We start from the raw sequence: 26,813 nt of genomic DNA on the forward strand, positions 1-26,813 counted from the left end.
AAAAAAATATGAAGAATAAAATAAAAAATAAAAAAAATAAATTTCCTCTGCTGAAACAACTACTGTGAATTCTGTTTTCATATTCTGACACAACCCCAAATTCTAATTTCCAAACTGTTTATGGACTAAGCCAAAAATTATTGCCGAATGTCTATGATTTTCCATGAAAGTCTGAGTTTCTCCATAAAAGTCAGATGTCTTTTGTATGATTGATGTGACTACCACATGAGATATTCAAATACATTTTACTACTGGACTCACAATTGCCTTTGACTCTTTTGTATGATACTACAGTCAATCCTGGTCCCTTGGCTAATTTTGCATTATCTGTGGAGTAGAGAGCATTATGTTAGGGGTTGAACTGTGTTCTCCCAAAATTGCTATGTTGAAGCCCTAAATCCTAGTATCTCAGACGTGACTTTTTAGAGATAGGGCTTTTAAAGAGGTGATTAAGTTAAAATGAAGCCGTTATGATATGCCCTAATGCAACCTAATTGCTTTTTCTTCTCTTTTTTTTTTAAATTTTATTTTTTTGAAACAGGGTCTCACTCCAACACCCAGGCTGGAGTGTGGTGGTGGTGTGATTATGGCTCACTGCTGCCTTGACTTCCCAGAATCAGGTGATTCTCCTACCTCAGCTCTCAAGTAACTGGGACTACAGGTGCATACTACCATGCCCGGCTAATTTTGTTTGTTTGTTTGTTTTGTTTTGTTTTTGTAGAGATGGGCTTTCACTATGTTACCCAGGCTGATCTTGACTCCTGGACTTAAACTATCCACCAGCCTCAGCCTCCCAAGGTGCTGGGATTACAGGTGTGAGCTACCACTACTGGCCTCTTCTAAGAGGAAATTTGGATATACGGAAAGACACCAGAGATGTGGGGGCACAGAGGAAAGACCTGCTAGGATACAGTAAGACGGTAGCCATCTGCAAACTTAGGACAAAGTCCTCAGGAGAAACCAAACCTGCTCACACCTTGATCCTGGACTTCTAGCCTCCAGAACTGTGAAAAAATATTCTGTTGTTTAAGCTACCCAGTCTGCGGCATTTTGTTTTGCCAGCTGTAATAAACTAATAAACAACCGATGGTGTAAAGATGTAATATGGATTTAAAAACCTTAGATAGTAGGATACATAAAGGTCGCAACAGTGGCAGTGTCTTTGTCTTGTGTCTATTTTCTTGTGTTTGTGCATCTGGCTTTACAGCTTGCACTTTTAATCACTATGCTATACCAGATTATACATAAGAGGGAAGGATGCCTGTTGATGTAGCCAATCACAAATATGCTGTTCTTACTGAATTAAAGACAAATGGGGAGAGCATTTTATATCTAATGCCTAAGTTAAAGTCACTTTTAAACTTATATAGCCCTCAACACTTTCCCTTGGGTAAACAGTATTAAAAAAGTAATCTCTTTTGGTAATGTGTGAAGTCCACACACACATAATCCAGAAGCGATCACATACGTACAACTTCTAAATTCAAATATAAAAATTCTGATGATAATAAGAATCATGCCTGGGGCCGGGCGCGGTGGCTCAAGCCTGTAATCCCAGCACTTTGGGAGGCCGAGGCGGGTGGATCACGAGGTCAGGAGATCGAGACCATCCTGGCTAACACAGTGAAACCCCGTCTCTACTAAAAAATACAAAAAATTAGCCGGGCGTGTTGGCGGGCGCCTGTGGTCCCAGCTACTCGGGAGGCTGAGGCAGGAGAATGGCGTGAACCCAGGAGGTGGAGGTTGTGGTGAGCCGAGATCGCGCCACTGCACTCCAGCCTGGGGGACAGAGAAAGACTCCGTCTCAAAAAAAAAAAAAAAAAAAAAAAAAAAAAGAATCATGCCTGGATAACGTAACAAACATTTCACATGCATTAACCCTATTTGATCCTCACAAGAACCTTGTAAATAAGAAGCAACAGCACATTATCCATACTTTGTAGACGAGGAAACTGAGGCTAGGAAAAACTGAGAAGTAGCAAGATAGTAAGGCCATTGGCTGGTTATTTTGGTATCAACTGCAGGGCTCCCAGCTCTTTTGTGCCACTCTCGCTGCTTCTCAGAGAAGTCAAGTAAGCTGCAATACTAATGCTAGCATTTTCTAGACTGTTGTTGTAACATTACTTTAGCAAAGGCACTGAGAATCCTGAGGGACAACAATGCAGTTAGGACCAGAAATTTACAGTTTTCTGTGCCTTAGCCTAGCCTGCATCGTGACTCAGCACTAGTCAAAGGAAAAAGTGACCCATGGCGCCGTATCTGGCTGTGCGAGATTTTCCTCTGTTGATTTTTTTTCTCTCCGTGTACTGCCCCAACTTGATCCTGTTTCGTGAATGAGGCCTGACGGCAAATCGAAGACTGAATAAAAAGCTCCCTGCCGAAGTGCTGTCACAGCGGCTCAACCTAGGCTCCCTGGAACTTTGGCAAGCGGAAGAATCCTTTGTCTTCAGACTATGACAAGAGGGGGAAAAAATCCCAACTATTCGGCTGTGTAGCATCACTCAAGCATGCCTTAATGGGTAAGGTCTAATGAGGAATGTAGTCTTTGAAAAACCTAGCGCTAAAAACTCCCAAAGCATTCTCGCTGTACAATTCTACACAATTATAATTAATAGGATTCAAACTACACATCAGAGATTATGTTACCATTTTACCCAGTTTGATGGCCACGGATGCTTCTTTCCTTTACTGGTTATGTTCAAAGAGATTTTGGCCTGTTACAATCAAATGTAGGAAAAAACATCCCCATTCTTCCTGGATTCTATGGAGGTAGCAGGAATAAGAGAATAAAAGAAAAGCCAATTTTAAACTCCCAAATGAACCGCAGCTGCTCCAGGCCCTTTCCAGTCCCCGCCCCCTGCTGCTGCTGACCTGTTAATAGATTCCTGCTTTTTAGCTTAACTCAACTTTCACAGGGAGCTGGACCTAAAACCAGTTTTGAATAGTTTTTGAAGGTACACAGAGCTCCTGTCCAAATACAGGATGCAGGTGTATGGTAGGTAAAATTCACATATCATTATTCCTCTATAATTTGTCTCCAATAAATTCAAGAACATTCACTTCCAACGTACTTTCTGCCTGGTAAAAATGCTTCCATCAAACAAACAAACAAACTACAAAGAGGGTCACAGAACTTCCAAAGTGTGTGTGTGATAGGATAATTGTATGGCATTTGATTTATATCTCAATAAAACTGTTCTTTTCTTAAAAGTATATGTGTAGTTGGGAAGGGGGAAAAAGATAAATTATTAAATGTAGAATTTTCTTGATTTAAAACAATTATCACTATGAGGAGGGGGCAAAGGGGAATTACTGTTTAATGATTACAGGGTTTCAGTATGGGAAGATGAAAAAGTTCTGGAAACGGATACTGGTGATGGTTGCACAACAATGTACTTAACGCTACTGAAAAAGTAATATTATCATTTAACAAAAACCATTACTCTAACAAGATCACATGTTCATTGCAGAGACTTCAGAAACAGACACAAAAGAGGAAAATATGAATCACTTAAAATCCCACTACTAAGACACAGTTTTAATACTTTTATATACATATCCTACCAAATTTTGTCAAAAATAAATATTTAAACGTAATAAAACTGGGATTGTACTACACATGTAACTTGGCAACCTACTTCTCTTACTCAAAAATATATGAATATGAATATATAATATCTTTCCATGTTGTATTAGTCCGTTCTTGCACTGCTATGAAGAAATGCCAGAGACTGAGTAACTTACAAAGAAAAGCCGTGTGCAGCCGGGTGCGGTGGCTCATGCCTGTAATCCCAGCACTTGGGGAGGCCCAGGCGGGCGGATCACGAGGTCAGGAGATCGAGACCATCCTGGCTAACATGTGAAACCCCATCTCTACTAAAAATATAAAAAATGGCCGGGCGCGGTGGCAGGCACCTGTAATCCCAGCACTTTGGGAGGCCGAGGCAGGCGGATCACGAGTTCAGGAGATCGAGACCATCCTGCCTAACACAATGAAACCCCTTCTCTACTAAAAATACAAAAATTAGCTGGGCTTGGTGGGGGGGCGCCTGTAGTCCCAGCTACTTGGGAGGCTGAGGCAGGAGAATGGCATGAACCTGGGAGGCGGAGCTTGCAGTGAGCAGAGATTGCGCCACTGCACTCCAGCCTGGACAACAGAGTGAGACTCCATCTCAAAAAAAGAAAAGAAAAGAAAAAAGCCAGGCATGGTGGCTCACGCCTGTAATCCTAGCACTTTGGGAGGCTAAGGCAGGCAGATCATGAGGTCAGGAGGTCGAGGCCATCCTGGCCAACATGGTGAAACCCCGTTTCTACTAAAATTACAAAAATTAGCTGGGCGTGGTGGTGCGTGCCTGTAATCCCAGCTACTGGGGAGGCTGAGGCACGAGAATCGCTTGAACCCAGGAGGCAGAGGTTTCAGTGAGTTGAGATCGTGCCACTGCACTCCAGCCTGGAGACAGAGCGAGACTCCATCACAAAAAAAAAAAAAAAAAAAAGTATAAAGAAAAGAGGTTTAGTTGGCTTACGGTTCTTCAGGTTGTACAGGAAGCATAGCAGCTTTTGCTTCTGCAGAGGCCTCAGGAAGCTTCTAATCATGGTGGAAGGCAAAGGAGGAATGAGGCATCTCACATGTAAGGAGCAGGAGAAGGAGAGAGTGAGGGAGGAGGTGCTGCACACTTGTAAACAACCAGATCTCACGAGAGCTCACTCACTCGCTATCACGAGAACAGCACCAAGGGGATGGTACCAAACCATTCATGAGAAATCCATTCCTGTGATCTAACCACCTCCCTCCACTTCCAACAGTGGAGAATACAATTTGACACGAAATTTGGTGGGGACACAGATCCAAACCATATGACATGTATATCTATAAATCGATAATCTGCATCATTATTTTCAGTGGCACCATAGTTGATAGACATAGTTGATAGTTTTTTCAAAGTTTTTGCTCTTTTAGATATATTGCTAAACATACTTGTACATATCTATTGCACAATTATTTCCTTAGCATAAACCCAGAGGTATACACAGTATGTTCTTCATGTGCATCAGTCCTGCATCCATGGATTCAACCAACCTCAAATCAAAAATATTCAGAAAAAAAATTCCACAAATCTCTGAAAAGCAAAACTTGAATTTGCTGTGTGTACTATGTGTACAAGTACTATGTTGAATCCATGCAAATGAAGTGATGTGTGTGCATTGTATGAGTATCATGAGTAATCTAGAGATGATGTAAAGTATACAAAAGGGCTGGGCGACGCTGGTGACTTACGCCTGTAATCCCAACACTTTGGGAGGCCGAGGCGGGTGGATCACGAGGTCAGGAGATCAAGACCATCCTGCCTAACGCGGTGAAACCCCGTCTCTACTAAAAATACAAAAATTAGCTGGGAGTGGTGGCAGGCGCCTGTAGTCCCAGCTACTTGGAGGCTGAGGCAGGAGAATGGCATGAACCTGGGAGGCGGAGGTTGCAGTGAGCTGAGATCGTGCCACTGCACTCCAGCCTGGGCGACAGAGTGAGACTCTGTCTCAAAAAAAAAAAAAAGAAAAGAAAAGAAGAAAAGAGAAAAGAAAAGAAAAGAAGAAAAGAAAAGAAAAGATAAGCCGGGTGCGGTGTCTCACACCTGTAATCCTATCACTTTGGGGGGCCGAGGTCGGGAGATCGAGACCATCCTGACCAACGTGGTGAAACCTATTCTCTACTAAAAATACAAAAATTAGCTGGGCATGGTGACACATGCCTATAATTCCATCTACTCAGGAGGCTGAGACAGAAGAATCGCTTGAAGCAGAGAGTTGGAGGTTGCAGTGAGCCGAGATTGCACCACTGTACTCCAGCCTGGCAACAGAGTATGACTGTCTCAAAAAAAATTAAAAAATAAGAAAGTGTACAAAAGGATATGTGTAGATTATATGCAAATACTATACCATTTTATATAAGAGACTTGAGCATCCATGGGTTTTGGTACCTGTAGGGTACCAAATGGAACCAATTCCTCAGTGATACTGAAGGACAACTATAGTTGCTGGGGATGCACATTTTCAAGAGTTAATACTTGGTGCCTTCCAAAAAAGACTGAACCAATTTTTATTCCTACTGAAAGGATACGAAATTACTACACTGAGTGCATATTATCACTATTCCTCATTTTTTTCAGTCTTATAGGTTAAAAAAAATCTAATTTCATTTTTCTTTGTAATCACTAGAGAAGATAAACTCTTTTCCTATATATTCTTTGACACTTGATTATTCTTTTTTGTGAATTTCATGTTCATGTCCTTTGCCAATGTAGCTTTTGTGTGTGGATTTTTCCTTATATGTGTATATAAGAGTTCTTTTTATACAGTATTAAGGATCTTATCCCTATTTATTATATCATTTTAATTAATGAAGCTTTTGCTATGTAGATATTTTCAATTTTGTACAGAGTAAAATCTATCATCTTTCTCTTTCCCTTATAATTTTTGGCTTTGGTTATTAAGATTCTCTTCCCCCAAATGATATAAATGTTTATTTGTATTTATCTATAAATATGCAAATATTTATCCATCTTTTGATACTTTTATAGATTTTTTTAAAGTGTGACATAATAAAGATCATATATAAAAAATCCAGACCTATTATCAGACTCAATGGCTAAAGACTAAAAGCTTTTCCTCTGAAATCAGGAATAAGACAAGGATATCCACTTTTACCACTTGTATTTAACATAGAACTGAAAGTTCTAGTCAGAGCAGTTGGCAAAAAAAAGAAATAAAAGTCATCCAAACTGGAAAGGAAGAAGTAAAATTATCTCCTTTGACATTATTTTATATGTAGAAACCTCCAAAGATTCCACCAAAAAAAGCTGTTAGAATTAATAAAAAATTCAGTGATGTTGCAAAATGCAAAATCAACACACAAAAATTAGCATTTCTATACACTAACAATGAACAATCCAAAAAAGAAATAAAAAAAACCAATTCCATGTACAATAGCATCAAAAAGAATAAAATGCTTAGAAATAAACTTAACCAAGGCGGCAAAAAGCATGCATGAAAACTGTAAATCATTGCTGAAAGAAAGCAGACACAAATTGAAAGGCACCCTGCATTTATGGAAGACAATATTGTTAAGACGTCAGTAGTAACCAAAACAATCTAGAGATTCAATGTAATCTCCATCAAAATCCCAATGGCATTTACTGCAGAAATAAAAATATCTATCCTAAAATTCATGTAGAATCTCAAAGGACCCCAAGTACTAAGAAAAAAAGTCTTTAAAAAGACAAATGTGTAGGTTTCACACTTCCTTGTTTCAAAATTTACTTAGTACAAAGCTACAGTAATCAAAACAGTGTTATAACGGCATACAGACAGACATTTAGACCAATACAATAGAGAGAGTCCAGAAATCAACTCTGGCTATAAATGGCCAAATAATTTTCTACAAGAGTGCCAAGACCACTCAGTAGGAAATATGTGTTGAAAAAACTGGATATCCACATACCAGATAATAAAGTTGGACTCTTACCTTATATCATACAAAAAAATCAGGCCGGGTGCAGCGTCTCACACCTGTAATCCCAGCACTTTGTGAGGCCCAGGCGGGTGGATCATCTGAGGTCAGAAGTCCGAGACCAGCGTGGCCAATATGGTGAAAGCTGTCTCTACTAAAAATACAAAAATTAGCCAGGTGTTGTGGTAGACGCCTATAATCCCAGCCACTCAGGAGGCTGAGGCAGGAGAATCGCTTGAACCCAGGAGGCGGAGGTTGCAGTGAGCCGAGATGGCACCACTGCACTCCAGCCTGGGTAACAAGAGCGAAACTCCATCTCATAAAGAAAACACACAAACACACACAAACACAAAAATTAAAACTAGACCAAAGTCCTAAATGTCAAAGCTAAAACTAGAAAACTCTTGGGAAAAAATAGAGGAAACTTTCATGACATTGGACTTGGCAATGATTCCTTGAATCTAACATCAAAAACACAGACAACAAAAGAAAAAGTAGTGTGCTTTATCCAAATTTAAAACTTTCATGCATCAAAAGACACTATCCGCAGAGTAAAAAGGCAGCCCACAGAATGGGAAAGAATATTTGCAAATCACACATCTGATAGAGGGTTAATATCAAGGATACATAAAAAACTACAATACAACAACCAAAAGCAAATATTCCAATTTAAAAAATGAACAAAGGGCTGGAACAGACATTTCACCAGCGAAGACATATAGATGGCCAATAAGCACAAGAAAAGATACTCAGCAACACTAAATATTAGGGAAATGCAAATCAAAATCACAAAATGAGATACCACATCATACCTATTAAGAATGCTATCATTGGTTGGGCACAGTGGCTCATCCTAGCACTTTGGGAGGATTACTTAAGGCCAGGAGTTCGAGACCAGCCTGGGCAACATAGTGAGATCCCGTCACTACAAAAAATGAAAAAAAATAGCCAGGCATTGTGGCATGCATGTGTAGTCCCAGCTACTCTGGAGGCTGAGGCAGGAGGATCACTTGAGCCCAGGAAGTCAAGACTACAATGAACCATGATCATGTGACACCACTCTAGCCTGGGCAACAGGGCAAGACCCTGTCTCTTAAAAAAAAAGAAGAAAATTAATTAGAGAAAAATGAAGATAGAAAATATCAAGCGTTTGCAAGGATGTGTATAAATTAGAACCCTTGCACATTGCTGGTGGGAAAGTAAAATGGTGCAGCTACTGGGAAAACAGTATGGCAGGTCTTTATAAAATTAAACTTAGAATTACCATTTGATTCATCAATGCCACTTCTAGGTATAGACCCCATGGAATTGAAAGAAGGAACTCACCAAAATATCTGTACACACAAGTTCTTCTTATTATTAAAAACATATATCTAGGCTGGGCACGGTGGCTCATGCCTGTAATCTCAGCACTTTGGGAGGCTAAGGCAGGTGGATCACCTGAGGTCAAGAGTTTGAGACCAGCCTGGCCAACATAGTGAAAACTTGTCTCTTCTAAAAATACAAAAATTAGCAGGCACCTGTAATCCCAATTACTTGGAAGGCTGAGGCAGGAGAATTGCTTGAACCTGGGAGGCGGAGGTTGCAGGGAGCTGAGATCGTGCCATTGCACTCCAGCCTGGATGACAAAAGCGAAACTCTGTCTCAAAAACAAAAACATATCTATACAAAGACTTAAACTCAAATGTACATAGCTCACTATTCACAATAGCTAAAAGGCAGAAACAACCTACATATCCAACAATGGATAGATGAATAAACAACATATGGTATACAGATACAATGGAATATTATTCACCCTTAAAATAAATGAAGTTCTGACACATGCTGCAATGTGAATGAATCTTGAAAACACTGTGCTAAGTAAAACAGGCCAGTTTCAAAAGAACAAATATTGCATGATTCCACTCATATGAAGCACCTAGAGTAATCAAGTTTATGAAGACAGAAAGTAGAATGGTGGTTGCCAGGGGCTAAGGGCTAGGGACTGGAAGGAATGGGGAATTGGTTCTTAATGGGTACGGAGTTTCAGTTTGGGAAGATGAAAACGTTCTGGAGGTGGATGGTGGTAAGTGCACACAATGTGAATGTACTTGATGCCACTGAACTGTATACTTAAAAATGGCTAAAATGGTTAATTTTATGTTATGTATATTTTACCACAAAAAATTTAAAATGTATTTGCTATAAAAGTCTCCAAACAATGCAAAAATATATGAAGTAAACTTATTTCACTTTTTCTATCTGAATCTTTTATTCATCTGACCTAATTTTGGTGTTAGGAATGAAATGACTCCAGCTTTTATCTTTCCTGGTCCCAATATTATTATTTAACAATCCCTTTTTGCCCTCACTGATTTAAAATTTCTGCTAGACATGGTGGCCCACGCCTATAGTCCCAGCTACTCAGAGGCTGAGGCAGGAGGATGGCTTGAGCCGAAGAGTTCAAGGCTGCAGTGTACCATTATTGTGCCCGGGAATAACCTCTGCACTCTAGCCTGGGCAACATAGTGAGACCCTGTTTCTAAAAAAACCTTTAAAAATTTTTCTTTCATCCTAAATTATTATATATCTAATGGGTCCATTTCTAAACTTTCAATTTTGTTTTGTGCTTCCAATGGCCAATTTCTTCCTGTCTCTCATTTTATTTATCAGATTTTATTTAAGGTATAACTTACGTGCAGTAAAATGTGCAGATCTTAAGGAAACAGTTCAATGAGTTCTTGACAAATGCATATATCCACATAGCATATATCACTATTAACATATAGAATATTTCCATCATCCCAGAAATTTAGAACTTTCATGCATCAAAAGGGCACTAGTGCACATCATCCCTTGTGCCCTAGTCAGTCTCCAACCACAGAGGCAATGATTGGTCTGATTTCTTTCACCAGTGACTAGTTTTAAAAATTTATATAAATGAAATAATTAAGAATATACGTTGTTGTGCCTGCTTTCTTTGATTCTGCACAAATTTTTTGCAGTTTTTCTATTGAATGGTGTAAATCACATCTTTATGATTCTTTGAATAATTAGGACTCTATGACATGTTTTAGAGCTTCATTTTGGTTATTTTCCTCTACTACATTAAATTTCAGTTAATTAAATCAATACTGGCTGGGTGCAGTGGCTCACATCTGTAATCCTAGCACTTTGGGAGGCTGAGGCAAGGTAGATCACAGAGGTCAGGAGTTCAAGACCAGTCTGGTCAACATGGCGAAGCCCTGTCTTTACTAAAAATACAAAAATTAGCCAGGCATGGTGGCAGGTGCCTATAATCCCAGCTACTCAGGAGGCTGAGGCAGGAGAATGGCGTGAACCTGGGGCAGAGGTTGCAGTGAGCCAAGATTGTGCCACTTCACTCCAGCCTGTGTAAAAGAGCGAAACTCCGTCTCAAAAAAAAAAAAAAAAAAAAAAAAAATCAATACTAAGTGGTCAACATGGTGGGTAATAATTTACTTTGTGGTTTACTATAATTTCTGTCTTTTTTTTCTTCTAATTTTTGTTACCAGAATAGAAGTAGTGTTTTTCTTTATGATTCATTGATTTTTACTATATTTACAGAGTTGGCAACTATCTACTTTCAGAACACCTAGTTTCAGAACATTTCCATTATCTCAGAAAGAAACCTTGTACCCATTTATAGTCACTCTCTATTCCTATCCATAGCCTTAGGCAATCTTTCGTCTACTTTCTGTCCCTTTAGAATTGCCTTTTCTGGGTATCTCATATATGTGGAGTTATATGATACGTGTTCCTTTGTGTCTGGTGTCTTTCACTGAGCATAATATTTTCGAAGTTCATACATGTTGTAACTCGGTTCTTTCTTATTGCCAAATAGTATTCCATTATATGGCTATACCACATTTTGTTTATTCGGTTGATGGGCATTTGGATTTTTTCTATTTATGGCTATTGTGAATACTGAGGCTATGAACATTTGAGTATGAGTCTCTGTACAGATATCTGTACAGATATATGTTTTTATTTCTCCTGGGTATATACTTCGGAGTAGAACTGTTAGGTGATATGGTAACTGTATGTTTAACATTTTAAGAAATGGCCATCTGTTTCTTCAAAGTGGCTACACCATTTTACATTCCCACTTGCAATGTATGAAAAAGTGTACTTTTAATCTCTCTGAAATGACAGCATAAATAGGACAAACCAAGCAATTTTGACCAAAAAGAAAGCATATTTTTCTCTGCTTGGGAGATGGAAGGAGAGGAGATGATTTTCTTCTGTGCTGCTTTTTGAATCTCTTATTTCCTGTTCCACAGCCTCCCTGGAGCTAGAGCAGGCATGAATGTGTTCGGCAATCAATGGAGTTAAAACGAACACTAAGTTGCCAAGGCCTCCCTCATTATGATGAAATACCCCTCCCTGTGCTCACACACACATACAAGCTCAATTTTTAAAACCACTTGTTAATTCTCAATACAAAGAGTCAAACACTTACCTTCCTCACCTTCTATTTTTTAATAGAGCATATGTTTATTATTCACAGTTCAGACTGCTACAAAAATGCTTTAACTAAAAGAAGGAACAATGCCTTTTGCATTATTATATTCAATTATGAATTTAGAAAAGAGAGGACTGGAAGCATATTTAGTTTCTCTTTAACTGCCAATTTCATATAACTGACAACATGAATTATATGACACAAAATCTATTCATTATTCTATCCATTCAAGATCAAGCTGAGGTTTAAAGCAGACTAATGGCTGTCACATGAAGCTACTGTTTGTCAGTCTTCAGTGAACTCAAGCAAAAAACAAGGAAATTGGAAATGGACAACATAGTGAGTCAAAGAATATTCACATTGTGGGGAAGCAGCCCCTGAAGAAAAGAAGCTTCTTGTGTGGAATTTGGCAGTGGTACAAGTTATTCAAAGAAACGCATGTTAGTGTTAAAAAGTTATTCTGTTATTTCAAGGGCAGGGTAGGTCGGAAACTATGTCATATTCTATTACCTGCTTAGGTGCAAAACTTCACACGACTACCACATTATATTGTCAAATATTCTGGACTTAAAAAACAGTTATGTATCCACTTTTCTTTTTAGTCTATGTTGCAGTATGAATTAAGTAAGAAAAGAAGCAAAATAAATAAAATTCTAGAAAAGAATTTCTCTCCTCAGAGAGCCCCAAATGAATAATTTTCTCTATCTATTCTGTTCAGGGAGGTCACATTTTCCTTAACCATTAACCTATACAACAAAAGAGAACCTATAGAACAAGAGAGTGGATCCTACTCTCAGAGGGGAGGGAGAAAATCTTGATTTCATTCAGAAATGCTTGATTCATTCAGAGAAATGAAGTGATGATAAAAGCAGAATGAGACTTTTCAGTCAATTCCACGGAGAAGGAGAAGACACACCCACCCCGTGAGAGAGTGAAGGCCGAAAGGGAGAACTACAAAATATCCTGTCTGGGGATGGATTTCCACTTTTCTTAGCACCCAAGAAAAGATTAGGTGTAAGATTCTATGGGATTCCTACCGCTTGAAGTCCATAGTACAGTGCAATGGTCCAAAGATCACAGATTTTGGAAACTGATAGATCTACATTAGTCTTTAGAGTCTGGCTGTCCCTTAGTAAGCATTCTCTAAATGGTGGTCGTCTTAGTTTGGATTTCCTCGGAAACAGACCCTGAGACAAGACTTCAAATGCAAGTAGTTTACCTGGGGGTAAAGAAAGCTGACAGGGAAGTGGGAACATGAGGTAGAAAAGGGAAGGCAGCTGACATAGCTGTTTGATCAAGCCAGCTACAACTGTGGGCAACTGGAGTTGGATTCTGAAGAAATTCTAGGTGCTAGTGGATACACCTTAGAGTCATCCCACCTGACAGACGGAAGAACTAAGCTGCTTACGTACCAACTCCAGGTGGTCATGGAGGGTTGCTCTTGGTGTCATTACCGTGGCAAAGGGCTTCAAGCAAAGAATTGCAGATGCTGACAGCTGGAAGTCCAGCCAATGCGCGCAGAAATGAAGGTGAGGAGATGTGGACGGGTCAGTTGCAGTGGTATAAGAAGAAAAAAAGAGAACATGCTCCTTTAGGGTGCAGCGACCTCATCTTCTGTTGTTTCCCAGTGCCGTCAGATTTTAGGCACTCAATAAATGATGTGTTAACTAAATATGATAATGAATGAAATGAGTTAGCTTTAAATCTTGGCTCCATCTTTTATGAAAAACCTCTTTGCTCATATATAAAAACAAATCTCATTCCACAAAATAATAAATAAAAGAATCTAACATAGTACCTGACCCACAGCAGAGACTGACACATATAAATAATGCTCTATAAATAATTTTATTTATTTAAATATAAATAATATATTTTTTTCTTTTTTATACCACAGAATCCTCCTCTGTTTATTTTGCCTTCTCTTTTAAAGAAGCAAGGTGGCAGTAGTACTTTGCAGTGCCTGAGTTCAGAAATTTGCAATATGTGTTGGCCCACTGGAGGGGGTCTACACCAACTGTCCTTCTTAAAGGTCAAATTTATTGACTTACATATGTAGGGGAAACTGTGATAGTAATGCTTTCAAGGGAGTGCCAACAACTGATTTAATTGTAGACTTCGAGCCAAGAGCACCGCCATGCAACTATGAATGTAGTCCTAAAGAATAACACTCATTCTCTTAACCTTCCTCCTGCTGTCTTACACTTAGATCAATGGCTGCCTTGTTTTTGCCTTGCTACTCACTAGCTGATACTCAAAAGTAAAAATATAAAAAATAAACAAAAGCAAAAGCAAGGCATGAGAGAAAAGAGTCTATTTTCTGCCTTCTCATTCTCAAAAGTTTGCACACTCTCCTATTCTTTTAATTATCTATCTCAACACCCAATATGTATATTTATTTCTGGAATGCAGCCAGATCCTGGGTCTGAATTCCAGAAGCTCATTTCCCAGTTTCCATGAGACAAGGCCTCAAAAATGTGAACCTCTCAGAGGACACATGCAAGATGATAAAAGCTTACATTGTACCCATACAACTTCTTTCATTAAAAATTTTAACTTTTCAAAGGAAAAGAGAAAGGCAATTGATTCTAGAGTCCAATTTTTCTTCTTACCTTCTAGCAAATGTGTGGCTCAGGATACACTTTAATATACAAAGTGCTAGGCACTTTGACTAACCTGAAGAATGCTTATTTCCACTTAAATTGCCTGGGTTTTGACTTCAAATTTATGTCACAATGATTTTTAAATTTTGAGGTCTTTAGAATGCTAGGATTTGTCTGTACCAGGTTTCCAGGAACCAAGAATGAGTGAGAGATGAGGCCAACTGAGCCAAGACCCTAGCCAGTAGGGTAACAACTGTTATGTGGAGTTCCCAGGATCGTGCCAAGAGAGTGTACTATTAGGAAAGCCAGAAAGTAGACCTTGCAGGGGAAGTGAATGCTAGTGACCATCATGAAACCAGAGCAGACAGATTGAGCGTGGACACAGCCAACTCAGCAGTAGATGAAGCTGGATGAGCAGAGCAGATGTACTACATTGTGAACAAAGCAAGGGCTAGAAAGGGACAAACAAAATGAGATAAAGTTTGGTGTAATGAGCACTCCTTCATAAAAGACCATCAGTTGTGGTTCCCAGCTCATAACTGGGGCTCATCAGCATGTCGGGAGGCATGAACCTAATGTGCCCCAGCAGAGAATTGTTCTATCAGTTTGCAACTCCTGTCTGATTCCCTCTTTTAACTGGTTTCAGTCCCTGTTAGCTTTAAACCATCTAATGTTTGTCTAGTGTTTCTCCTTGAGTACCAGGCTTTGGAGGTTGAGGTTTTGTCATGGCCTATCCATGTGTTGGGATATACCCCGCCCAAACAACCAGAGTGGTCAGAGTCTGGCAGAAGTAAAAAGCAGCAGGGAGCAGCACCTGGGAAGATGCAGAGAGCCCAGTTGAACTCCCAGTGTTAATAGAAGTAGATGTGCCCCCTATTTCACTGAGCAGGGCACCTTAAGGATGCCACCAAGTTGTCTGATGGTTGCACACAGTTCATGCATTCCACTTTTTTTTTTTTTTACCAGTTGATAAAGATATGGGGTAACATAGATGGAAGGGTTCTTTGGTATCACAGTGACAATGCAGTTTTTACTTTGAAAGAAATTTTTCAGGCTGAAAGTTAAAAAGGTCTTAGATGTGTACCTTAGTAGTTTTACGACCTTCAGCAAGAGTCCAGTCTCTCCATCTATAAAATGGAAATAATAGTAGGACTTCCCAGAGTTTTGTAATGCTTACATGAGCTAGCAATGCCTGTTACAGAGCAGGACCTCAGTCAAGTTACTCATAGTACAGTGATAAAAGCAACCCAGGAAGTCTTGTCAATTGAGAGTGAAAAATAACCCAAGAGATCAAGAGTAATGGGGTGGAGGGGGAAAACTTTCCCAACAGCAAAGACAGTATTTACTGTTTCTTTGTGCATCATTCCCTAAGTTACAGTGATGTTGACAGTTGTCTTTTGGTTAACAGTTGTCTTTTGGAAAGCCCTGTCCTGTTGTAGACCCAGGAAGTGCCTTAGAAATGTACATGAGAGGGAGGAAGAAGGTGGCTTTAAGAACCAGTACTAAAAACCTACCAGGGTTTAAGTACCTGCCATGGGTCTGTCCATTTCACCATGAATACAGAAAGTCTCTTGGTGCGATCTACCCTCACACCCTGCACTTAGATCCAGTCCAAGGTCCTTTCTACAGCCTGCAAGGCCTTATGTGATCTGACCTTGACCTACCTTTCCATTTCTCATACTACTCTCTCGCTTACTGTACTCCAATAACACTGACTTTCTTTTTGTTTCTAGAACTTTCTAAGACTCTCCTACCTCAGCTCGACTTATAAACCTCTTTAGATGTCTGGCTTCTTATTTCTTATTAGGTCTTGGCTCAAATGTCATCTCCTCAGAAAACCCTTCTCTAATCACCATGTGGCATACCTCTACCTCACAGACACTATCACTCTGGAACATAGCGTATTGGGATTTTTTTTCTTAATAATACTTACCACACCCTGAAATTAGCATATACAAACATGTTTATTGCCAGTCCCCTTCTGTTGGAATATAAGCTCTATGATGGCAGGGAATAATCTGTTCCGTGTTTCAGTGTGAGGCAGCAACTGCTGGCCATGATACAGAAAATCAGCCAAGTATCATCTTTGGCATATGAGTTGCCTACCTATGCTGGATACCTACAAAGCACTATTGCATAGCTTATACTATGTTGGATACTTATAACAACTTCAGTAGGTAAGAATGTTCCTTTTTTTTTTTCTTTGAGACACTGTCTGGCTCTGTCACCTGGCTACAGTGCAGTAGCACAATCTTGGCTCACTGTAACCTCCACCTCCTGGGCTCAAGCGATCCTCCCACCTCAGCCTCCTGAGTAGCTGGGACCACAGGAACGCATCACTATGCCTGGAAAATTTTTGTATTTTTTGTAGAGACAGGGTTTTGCCATGTTGCCCAAGTTGGTCTTGAACTCCTGGACTCAAATGATCCACCTGACTCATCCTCCCAAAGTGCTAGGATTACAGAAGTGAGCCACCATGCCTGGTGCCTTTGAAAGATGAGAAAACTGTCCAGGTGCGGTGGCTTATGCCTGTAGTCCCAGTACTTTGGGAGGCCAAGGTGGGCAGATCACGAAGTCAGGAGTTCAAGACCAGCCTGACCAATATGGCGAAACCCCATCTCTACTAAAAATACAAAAATTAGCCAGGCATGGTGGCCCATGCCTGCAGTCCCAGGTACTTGGGAGGCTGAGGCAGGAGAATCGCTTGAACCTGAGAGGTGGAGGTTGCAGTGAGCCAAGATCATCGTGCCACTGCACTCCAGCCTGGGTGACAGAGCAAGACTCTGTCTCAAAAAAAAAAAAAGAAAGAAAGAAGAGGAAACTGGAAACTGAGGTTCAAGAAGGCTGTTACTTGCCATGTTCACATAGCCAGTAAAAGCTAGGGTAGAAATAAAACTTGTTTATTTCCACTCAGAGCCCTATATTGTCTGGGATGTAAGCTTTTTTCTACGCTGGAAAACCTCACTTAAAATGAAAAAAAAAAAAAAAAAAAAATATATATATATATATATATACACACATTCATATATACATATATATAACATAGAAATTACAAATATAAATTAATATACATGCACCAAGGAGCATTCAAAAATAAAGGTTTAGGCCAGGCATGGTGGATCACTCCTGCAATCTCAGCACTTAGGGAGGTTGAGGTGGGCAGATCACTTGAGCTCAGGAGTTTGAGACCAGCCTGGGAAACATAGCAAAACCCCACCTCTACAAAAATTAGCCGGGTGTGGTGGCGTGCACCTTTAATCCCAGCTACTTGGGAGGCTGAGGTGAGAAGATCACCTGAGCCCAGGGAGGTCAAGGCTGCCATGAGCTGTCATCATGCCACTGCACTCTAGCCTGGCTAACAGAATGAAGCCTTGTCTCAAAAAAAAAAAAAAAAAAAAAATTAAATAATCTCATAAATCTCCAAGAAAAAAATACAGCTGAAAATGGAGAAGAAAACAAATAGATATTGAGGAATGAAAAAATGTAGTTGACATAAGTGCAAATTCAGGTTCAGATGCCCAGGACAGAGTGTTCTGCACGTCGGTCTGCCAAGTCAGGAAAGTTTCCTCTGAAGGCAGAAAAGAATCACTTCCATTCTACAAATCAAGATCCACAGTGTACCAATGTAGCCTTTGTGGAGAAAGTCATTAGAAGAGGGAGAGAAACAGTGCTTAGATTTAGTAGAGAATCTTCGCCTCATTTTGTTTCATTGAGAAATGCCTGGGATGTCAGAGCACAAGAGATGGATGGACTCCTGGGATGAACCAAGTCGGAGAACAAGGACTCTGCACTGCGGCCCTTTGGATAAGATGTTCACTGTTTGGAACTACATCAAAGGGAGAGATGTGGAAGAGTCTGTCTATGGATTAGTTAAGATCCAGCATGTCCTTTGAGGTTTTGTTTTTTCAAAAATTGGTAGAAAGTCTCTCATTATGCCTCTCCAATCACACTGTGGGCTCACTAAAATGAGATGAATATTGCTTAAATTAAATTGTGTCCCCTGCATAGGAGGCAAAGCCTTGGGAATCTACTAGCTGTGAAAGAAAGCAGAGTTCTTACTGATGCTAAGACCCATTTGGTACAGCATGTCAGCATGCTACTTGAATAAGTTATTTCCAGCAACATTGATAGGAAATATCAAAATTAATTTGTGTCTAAAAACACATAAGACTTTACCTAAAATTTGGTTAATTTTTAAAGGTTTAAAAGTTAAAGAAAAACATGTGTTTCCCTTTTTTCTCAATCTAATTCAATTCAACAGACATTTACCAAACATTACAAATGTGCATATGAAAGACATGGTCAGACTGAGCCCAACTTAACCTGCTTGCCTTATGTTTTTAAACAGATTTTTTCTAGTAACCTATGTGCACACTGGCCTAGATAGCTTCTAACAAAGATTTGTAAGAATATCCTCTCTAATACTTATCTTCCTCTATTCATTCACATTTTCATCTTCATAATTGGTATGCATAGTTTAAGCACCATGAATAATAAAAAGAAAAGGAAGAAGGGAAAGGGAGAGAGAGAGAGAAAAGGAATCAATGAAGGGTCTTTAGCTTCTGGAAGGTAACAGTCTAACAGGGGAGCTAGGATTCATAGAAAAGTATAAAGGGCGGGGCCGGGTGCAGTGGCTCACACCTGTAATCCCAGCACTTTGGGAGGCTGAGGCGGGCAGATCACAAGGTCAGGAGATCGAGACCATCCTGGCTAACATGGTGAAACCCTGACTCTACTAAAAATACAAAAACTTAGCCGGGCGTGGTGGCGGGTGCCTGTAGTCCCAGCTACTCAGGAGGCTGAGGCCGGAGAATGGTGTGAACCCAGGAGGCGGAGCTTGCAGTGAGCCGAGATCATGCCACTGCACTCCAGCCTGCGCAACAGAGTGAGACTCTATCTCAAAAAAAAAAAAAAGAAAAGAAAAGTATAAAGGGTACAATCAGAGAAAGCAATTACTTCCTTACTAGCTGGGGCTTTACATACACACAGATACACACATACTCTCAATTTGCTAACACTGAAACCATCTTGGCAAATAAGTAAACTTTTTTGCGTCTCAGTTTTCTCTCTGTGTACGAAGAAAGTTATTACATGATTGCTAATATTTCCTAAAGCTGTACAATCCTATAAGTCATTTAACATTTATTGAGCATTTACTATGTGTAAATGATAAAGAAGGATATACAGCATGAGTAAAACCCATCTGGCCTTAACGAGTACAATTTATTGGCAGGATGCCAAATGCAAACAACTACCTTTATAGGACCTTTACATACCTGTATAATAAAAAGCCACTGGGAAGCCGGGTGGGGTGGCTCACATCTGTAATCTCGGAATTTTGGGAGGCCGAGGTGGGCAGATCACCTGAGGTTGGGAGTTCGAGACCAGCCTGACCAATGTGGAGAAACCCCATCTCTACTAAAAATACAAAATTAACCGGGTGTGGTGGCGCATGCCTGTAATCCCAGCTACTCAGGAGGCTGAGGCAGGAGAATCGCTTGAACCCAGGAGGCGGAGGTTGCGGTCAGCCGAGATCATGCCATTGCACTCCAGCTTGGGCAACAAGAGCGAAACTCCATCTCAAAAAAAAAAATTAAAATAAAAAATAAAGCCACTGGGGAGATAAGAGGAAAGAAGAATGAATGCAAAGGCAGGACAAAGATAGACTGAACAATGAGGGAAGAAACAAACTAGCTGAAAAGCAGCAGAAAGATGAGGCTACCCTAGCAGGAGGGGCAAAGGATGTTAAAGCAAAAAGCAAGAAAGGGAAAAAGTCAGAAAGGATTGGCTATTTTAAGAGGTGAGAATAGCAAGCTGATCTAATGTGGTAGTTGGAAGGAGACGAAAAAGATGACTTTGGGTCCTCAACCAGATCCAAGTCTTGGGGAACTGCCCAAAAATCCATTTCAAATTGAACCCAGGACTGTTGCTGAAGAACTGGTAAAATGAGGCTTAAGCACCTCCCCCTCACCTCCATAGATAAAGAATGGAAAGCTGTTGATGAAATAGAATCAGTGAGTCAAGTCTTGGTGGACAAGGAAGCTAAGATTTGGATTGACAGGAAAACGGTGGTGATATTACAGGTGGAGGAAGCAGTTTTGGAGAAGGACGGGTGACAGTGTAGAAGATGGAACCAGCAAGATTTATAATGAGATGGCACAGAGATAGTCCAGCTAGAGCACAGATACCTTCCAGGGGAGTAGAAATCAGAAATATAAGCACTGATGGAGGAGTGCTTTGACCAGCACATTGCTGAGTGTTGATGATGTAAGATACAAAAGAGACCAGGGCAGTGGCCTACCTTTAAATTCTGAAGTCCGTGTCTGAAAAGCACAAAGAAATGCCTCTACAGGTGGAGACACCAGGAACATACTTGCCAAGAATAGCAGGTGTCCCCTTGGTTTATGGGTCTTGAACTACTTAAAGGGGTTGACTGAGCAGTAGTCAGACCTATTTTATGGAACCTTATTGGACTACTATTTTTTTTTAAAAAATTTCCCCAAATAGATTTAAAAACTTACATAATGAAATATCAATCCCATATTTCACTCAGATAATAGCTGTAGAATCTACAGAGAGCCAAATGTTCAGTAGGCAATGGAGACTGGATGGCATAGGGTGTGAAGCACATGGACTCTGGAACCAGAATGCATGAGTTCAAATCCTGACTGCATCACTTAGTAGCTATAAGAGCTTCAGCAAGTTACTCAAATTAATTCTGGGTGCATGTCCCACATATAACATTGGGATAAGAGTGTTACTCTCTCTGTGAAGTTGTGGAAATTAAATGGGTGAACACATGTAGATCTCTTGGAATAGAGCCTGGAACATCATAAACACTAAATAAGTACCGGCAGCTGCTGCTGTTGTTGTCTATTGTTGTTACTTGGCTTATGAGCCCTGGGAGCAGGTGCATCTCTTCTGCAGGTGGAACTGCTTTTCTGAGCCACAATACAGAGTAAGTGAGTCATAATAAAATCATGCTACCAACTTCCTGGACTATTGAATTACCTGAGCATCCACTTACAATGACAATTTTTTAAAAGTTACCCTTTCTTTTTGAAGTTCACAGATTACACAGGCACTTTCCACAACCCCACCTTTCCTTTTCAAGAATATTAAATCCCAGAGAAAGCAATTCAAAAACGATTTATTCTATTGTCACCCTTTGTAGATCCTTTACGGCCATTCATTCTCTTGCCTCATTTATATCTAAAGAAAAATGATACTTCATTTATTATATTGTCATCCATAACCTGGCAGTTTATAGCTGCCTTGTATAATGTGTATGTGCCTTTCATATGTGTGACTCAGTGTGCACTATCCCTTCCCTTCCCCTACAATGGAGGGTCACCCTAACTTGGGAGAATAGTAGACATCTGGTTAGCAGTGTATGAGCTAATGTGCATTTTCTTTCATTGTCTTAGAGAGAAGATCTAGTATACACATGATCAGCCACCACATTTCACTTTAGTCTCATCCCTGGTACTACCTTAATTGCATAGACTTCTACCAATGCTCAAATGCCTGGTGGTAGGCAAAATAATGCCCTGTCTCCCCGAAGATGTCTGCATTCTAATCCCTGAAACCTGTGAATATGTCAGGTTATTTAGCAAAGGTGAATTAAGGTTGCAAATACAATTAAGGCTATTAACCAGCTGATTTTAAAATAGGCAGATTATCCAGGATTATCCTGGTAGGTCCAAGGTACTCACAAGAGGCCTTAAAAGTGAAAGAGAGAGGCAGAGGCAGAGGTCAGCTGCAGGGTGAGAAGGACTCAACCTGCTGTTGCAGACTTTGAAGGTGGAGGAAGGGGACCATGAGCCAGGGAATATGGGCAGCCTCTAGAAGCTAGACAGGGCAAGAAAACACATTTTCCCCTAGAGCCTCCAGCAAGGAACACAGCCCTGCTGACACACTGACTTTAGCTCAGTGAGACCTGTGTGAGGTGTGTCACCTACAGAACTGTAAGTTGTGTTGTTTTTAAGCCATAAGTTTGTAGTAATTTGTTACAGCAGCAATAGGAAACTAATACATGCCCCACTTGGAGGTCTGCCTGGCATCCTCATCAGTTCTGTTTTGTCTTTTGCTTATTAATTCAGTAAAAGTTATTGAGTGCTTACTCTGTGCCAGGCACTATGCTAGATCCTGAAAATGCAAAATGAGTAAGACACAGCCATGCCCTTTCATTTACTCAGCAAATATTTGTGTACCTAAGCTCTGATTTAGATGCAATAGAGATGGAAAAAAAAAAATTGTCCCTGCCCTAAAAAGGCTCACAGACTTCTGAGAAGGCAATCAATGAAATAAAATTTTATGATTTAATGTGATACATGCATAATATAGAAGTGTAGAAGGGAGACCATGGAACTCAACTGGGTGACATCAGGAAAACCTCAGAGAGAAGAAGAAATGGAGCTTTAATGAGTTTGCCAGACAGACAACATGGGGGAAGATGTTCAAGAGCTTCAGAACAATGCTACTCTTGGAATGCAACAAGTGCAAATGAGGAACATTTAAACAGCGTTTAAAATTTTTTACCTCATTTTAGTTACCTTTAATTGAAATAGAAACAGTCACATGTGACTGTGGGCTACCATATTGGACAGAGCACATTGGACCAGATTGGATCTTTGAAAGAAAGGAGACTGCCTTCTCTTTTCCCTCTTCCCTGCTTCTTACTGACTAGAAAGCAGATGTGGTGGCAAGTCACTTGGACCATGAAGATGAGATATCACTCCAGGACGGAAGTAAGAAAATAGAAGGAACTTGGGTCCCTGACATCATAGAGCCATCTTCTGGTTTGGCTTATGCTCAGATTGTTATATCAGAGATATAAATTCCTATATTATTGTTATTTTGGATCTGTTTACAGCAGCCAGACCCGTCTCCTCCTACACATGTCTGCTAGAATAATGAAAACCAATAATCGTAATCTTTGCTAAGTTTTTTTGGAGCTCCTTATGTGTACTACACACTAAGCTAAATGCATGGTTGCATTTAAACACAACCCATTAAAGTAGATGGTAGGATAGCCCCATTCTGCAGGTAAAATGGAGGCTTAGAGAAGCTGGCTCATTAGTGGCGGGATTAGACCTTTCTGACAGCAAACTGTCAGATACTGTAGTGTATAGATACAGAATATTTATCATTAAGGGCCAGGCAAATTGTGTACAACTAGACTTTTTAAATGCCGAGACCATTTTTATGTTCATTGCAGAATTCTCCATTGTTATGCAGTAACCATGCCCTCTTTCTTCCTGCAAAAAGAAACTCAAATCATTCAAACAGTGGGCAATGATTCCTTGACTTCAGGAAGAGTAGGTCCTTATTGCAGAAGCTGTGAAAGAAATCCTAATCAGTCTGTATTAATCGCTGGCATTTTTTGCCAGTGATTGGCCTAAAGATAGGCATAGGGTACAGTCCTGGTAAATGAGATGTAAGCAAATGTCTAATGAGAAACAAAAAGCCAAAAACCTGTCTGGAATGAAGATGCAATGCTGGAGTTGTGGGATCCATCACTCAACCGTGAAGACAAAGCCAACATCGTAAGAATGGCAGAGTGGAAAGATAAGTGGGGTCCTTGATCACATTATTGAGCTGCTGCTCTCCTTGCCTGGAAAATCTACCTCCAAACTTCTTATAATATGAGAAAACGAACCCCAGTTTACTGAGAGCCACTATAAACCCGGTTTTGAATTTTTTTCACAGAGGGAAGCCTTCCTAACTGACACACACGTATGCACATCCTTTTGTTTTACTTAAGAAAGTTAAGGAAAAGTCGTACAACTTACAATGGTGTCCCGTGCACTCGTGGCTTACCTCTGTGAAACCCAGTTCTCCCTGGCTCATCCATAGTAAGAATTACTTCAGTAATTTGAAAAATAACCTTTTGGAATTATTTCTGGGGATATGAAAAATAACCTGAACCGGTAACAGAGCTCAAATGCAATCCATATTACCTTCTTCCCACCCTCAAACTAAAAATTTTTTCTCCCTTAATTACAAATGTTTCTTGATGAATGCACATGTGTGAAAAGCCATTATAATCTATTGTATCAGACTATTAAATATTCTAAAAATTTAAAAGCAATATTATAACAAGTAATGTTAATCTGTAGTTTAAGCGAAAAATAGAAATATTAACCCTAGTATATAAAAATTTCATTGGTATAACTACCCACACCAAAAGATAAATGAAGAATTGAGGTATACTGCAGGACGACTAAGGTTTAAAAAGGGATTCAAATATACAGATAAATAGGAGAGGCAGAAATGTTTTGAAAAGCTGATTTAATTCTCCTTTCTGAGTGTGGGGAAAGCAACACATGATATTTATGCAATCTATTATCCAGAATTATAAGCAAATTTAAAATATTTTTAGATGCTATTTTCAGTTAAAGAGAGAAAAAGCAGATATTTTTGTACGCACAAATATATACCATGCCACCATCTTAACCATGTTATTAATCTTTAATCTGATTTATAACTGAAAAGCTCATGTGGTAACTGATGTATGTGATTTCATTCACAAAAAGAGAAGATTATCCACCAAATAGGCACATTTTTCTTCGGATTTCGTAGAATAAATGAGCCAGACACATTTTTCTTTCAAATACCAGGCTATCCAAAATATTTCCAGATAATCAGAAAGGCATGAAACAGCAAATTAAGTTATATTAAGGCAGTTCTCATTATTTTGCATTTTTGACAAATCTGACAAGTTGAAAAAAACAATTTGAATAAAGGCGATATTGGAAAAAGAAACATACCTTAGAGATGATTAATGGTTCTCCGTGCTCCAGGCCACCTTTTAGAGTAAAACCCCAGGGAGCGCCTCCCTCCAGGAATGCCTCCAGATAAATGTACCTTCCCCTGGGGTCCGTGTTAGAGTTTAATGCGGCACTAGGCTTGTGGAAGTTTTCAGTGGTCCTCATCATGCCAAACACATGATCCCTCAAGTTAAATTTAAAATGCCTGAAGCAAATTCAGGCAAGCAGTGCTTCTACAGCACAAGTTGTCCCATCCTTCAGGACACACAATGGCCAAAAGAGGTTTGGAGAAACAAATTCTTCCATACATAAAATGTTCTTCCAAGCTGAACTCCAAGATGCTGAACCAGAAGGAATTTTCACTTCAACATTTCTGAATGTTTAAATCCTCCTCCAGGAATTCTGGGTTCTCACTGAAGCCCCCAAGTGGTATACATCTCTACTCCGTTCGTAAAAACTTCCTTCAGTGGCGCTCTGAAGATTGCTTTTTTGAGCTTTTATTTCACACATACACACGCTAAAACCATTTCTGCCTATTTTACAGAGAAAATTAAAAGCATCTTACAATATAGTAAGAAAATTACAAATACTCAAAGGAATACCTCATTTTTGATTGATTATCAACCCTTTCTTCCTCTCGGAGCGAAATTTACCATTACAATAGCCTCCTCCCTCCCCAGAAGTAGCTTAAAAAGAAAGAAAGCACTTACAATGCTTCGGCTCACTTCAGAATTTTCTAACTTGTCCCGAAGAGACAGAGAAGCTGTGCTAAAACTTTTTACTTCTTTTTTTCAACAATAAGTTCATGGTTTGTTTCTTAAGAGAGAAAAAAAGCTTTTGCAGGATGTAGAGAAAATGAAAAAGCACGGTAAATTAATCCTCAATGGAAAAAATATGAAGGAGGCAGCTCAGTTCTTTTCTTTGGTATTTTCAGTGATGATCAGCCACTGCTGCTGCCGCCACAGCCACTTGCCTCCTCTTGAGAGAAAGAGTAAGGAAGTTAGAGGAACATGGATTAAGGCAAAGTGAGGCATTGCAACCTTTCTGCACAGTAAGCACTGCCATGCAGAATTCAGCTCACCACAAAGACCTGACAATCCAAACAGTCTTACAGTTGATAACACGTAGAAAGTTAAAAATACTATACAGATGGCTAATTACCAAGGGATAGAAAATAGTTCCTAGAATAGCCCCACCTCGTACCAATTAAAGGAGAATTTCAGGGAGTGAGACATAGGCATTTGTGTTTTTAAAAACCCTCCAGGCAATTCTGCTGTGCAGCCAAGTTTGAGAAGCAATGCCTAAGTGATTTGGGTAAACATTTAAGTACATGTCAAGATGGTGGCACAAGGGCTTTTTTTTTTTCATTAGAAGAAAATACTACCAAATGTAATATATGAAATGGGACTTTCCAATCGAAGTTCTGCTTCTTTGACTCAATAAAAACAGGAGGTGGGTTTTTTTTTCTA

At 39.7% G+C, this 26,813-nt stretch overlaps 1 protein-coding gene across 1 annotated transcript in view; it reads right to left on the reverse strand.

Moving 5' to 3' along the window:
- Positions 1–26,337, reverse strand: part of SHROOM3 (shroom family member 3) — a 358,912-nt gene extending 332,575 nt beyond the window's left edge. The window contains exon 1 of the mRNA XM_055297255.2: positions 25,345–26,337. Coding sequence (XP_055153230.1) covers positions 25,345–25,512 — 168 coding nt within the window. The 5' untranslated portion in view covers positions 25,513–26,337. The remainder of the gene's footprint in view (positions 1–25,344) is intronic.
- Positions 26,338–26,813: the final 476 nt, after the last annotated feature.

Source organism: Symphalangus syndactylus, chromosome 10, assembly GCF_028878055.3.
Source record: "Symphalangus syndactylus isolate Jambi chromosome 10, NHGRI_mSymSyn1-v2.1_pri, whole genome shotgun sequence".
Lineage (NCBI taxonomy): Eukaryota > Metazoa > Chordata > Mammalia > Primates > Hylobatidae > Symphalangus > Symphalangus syndactylus.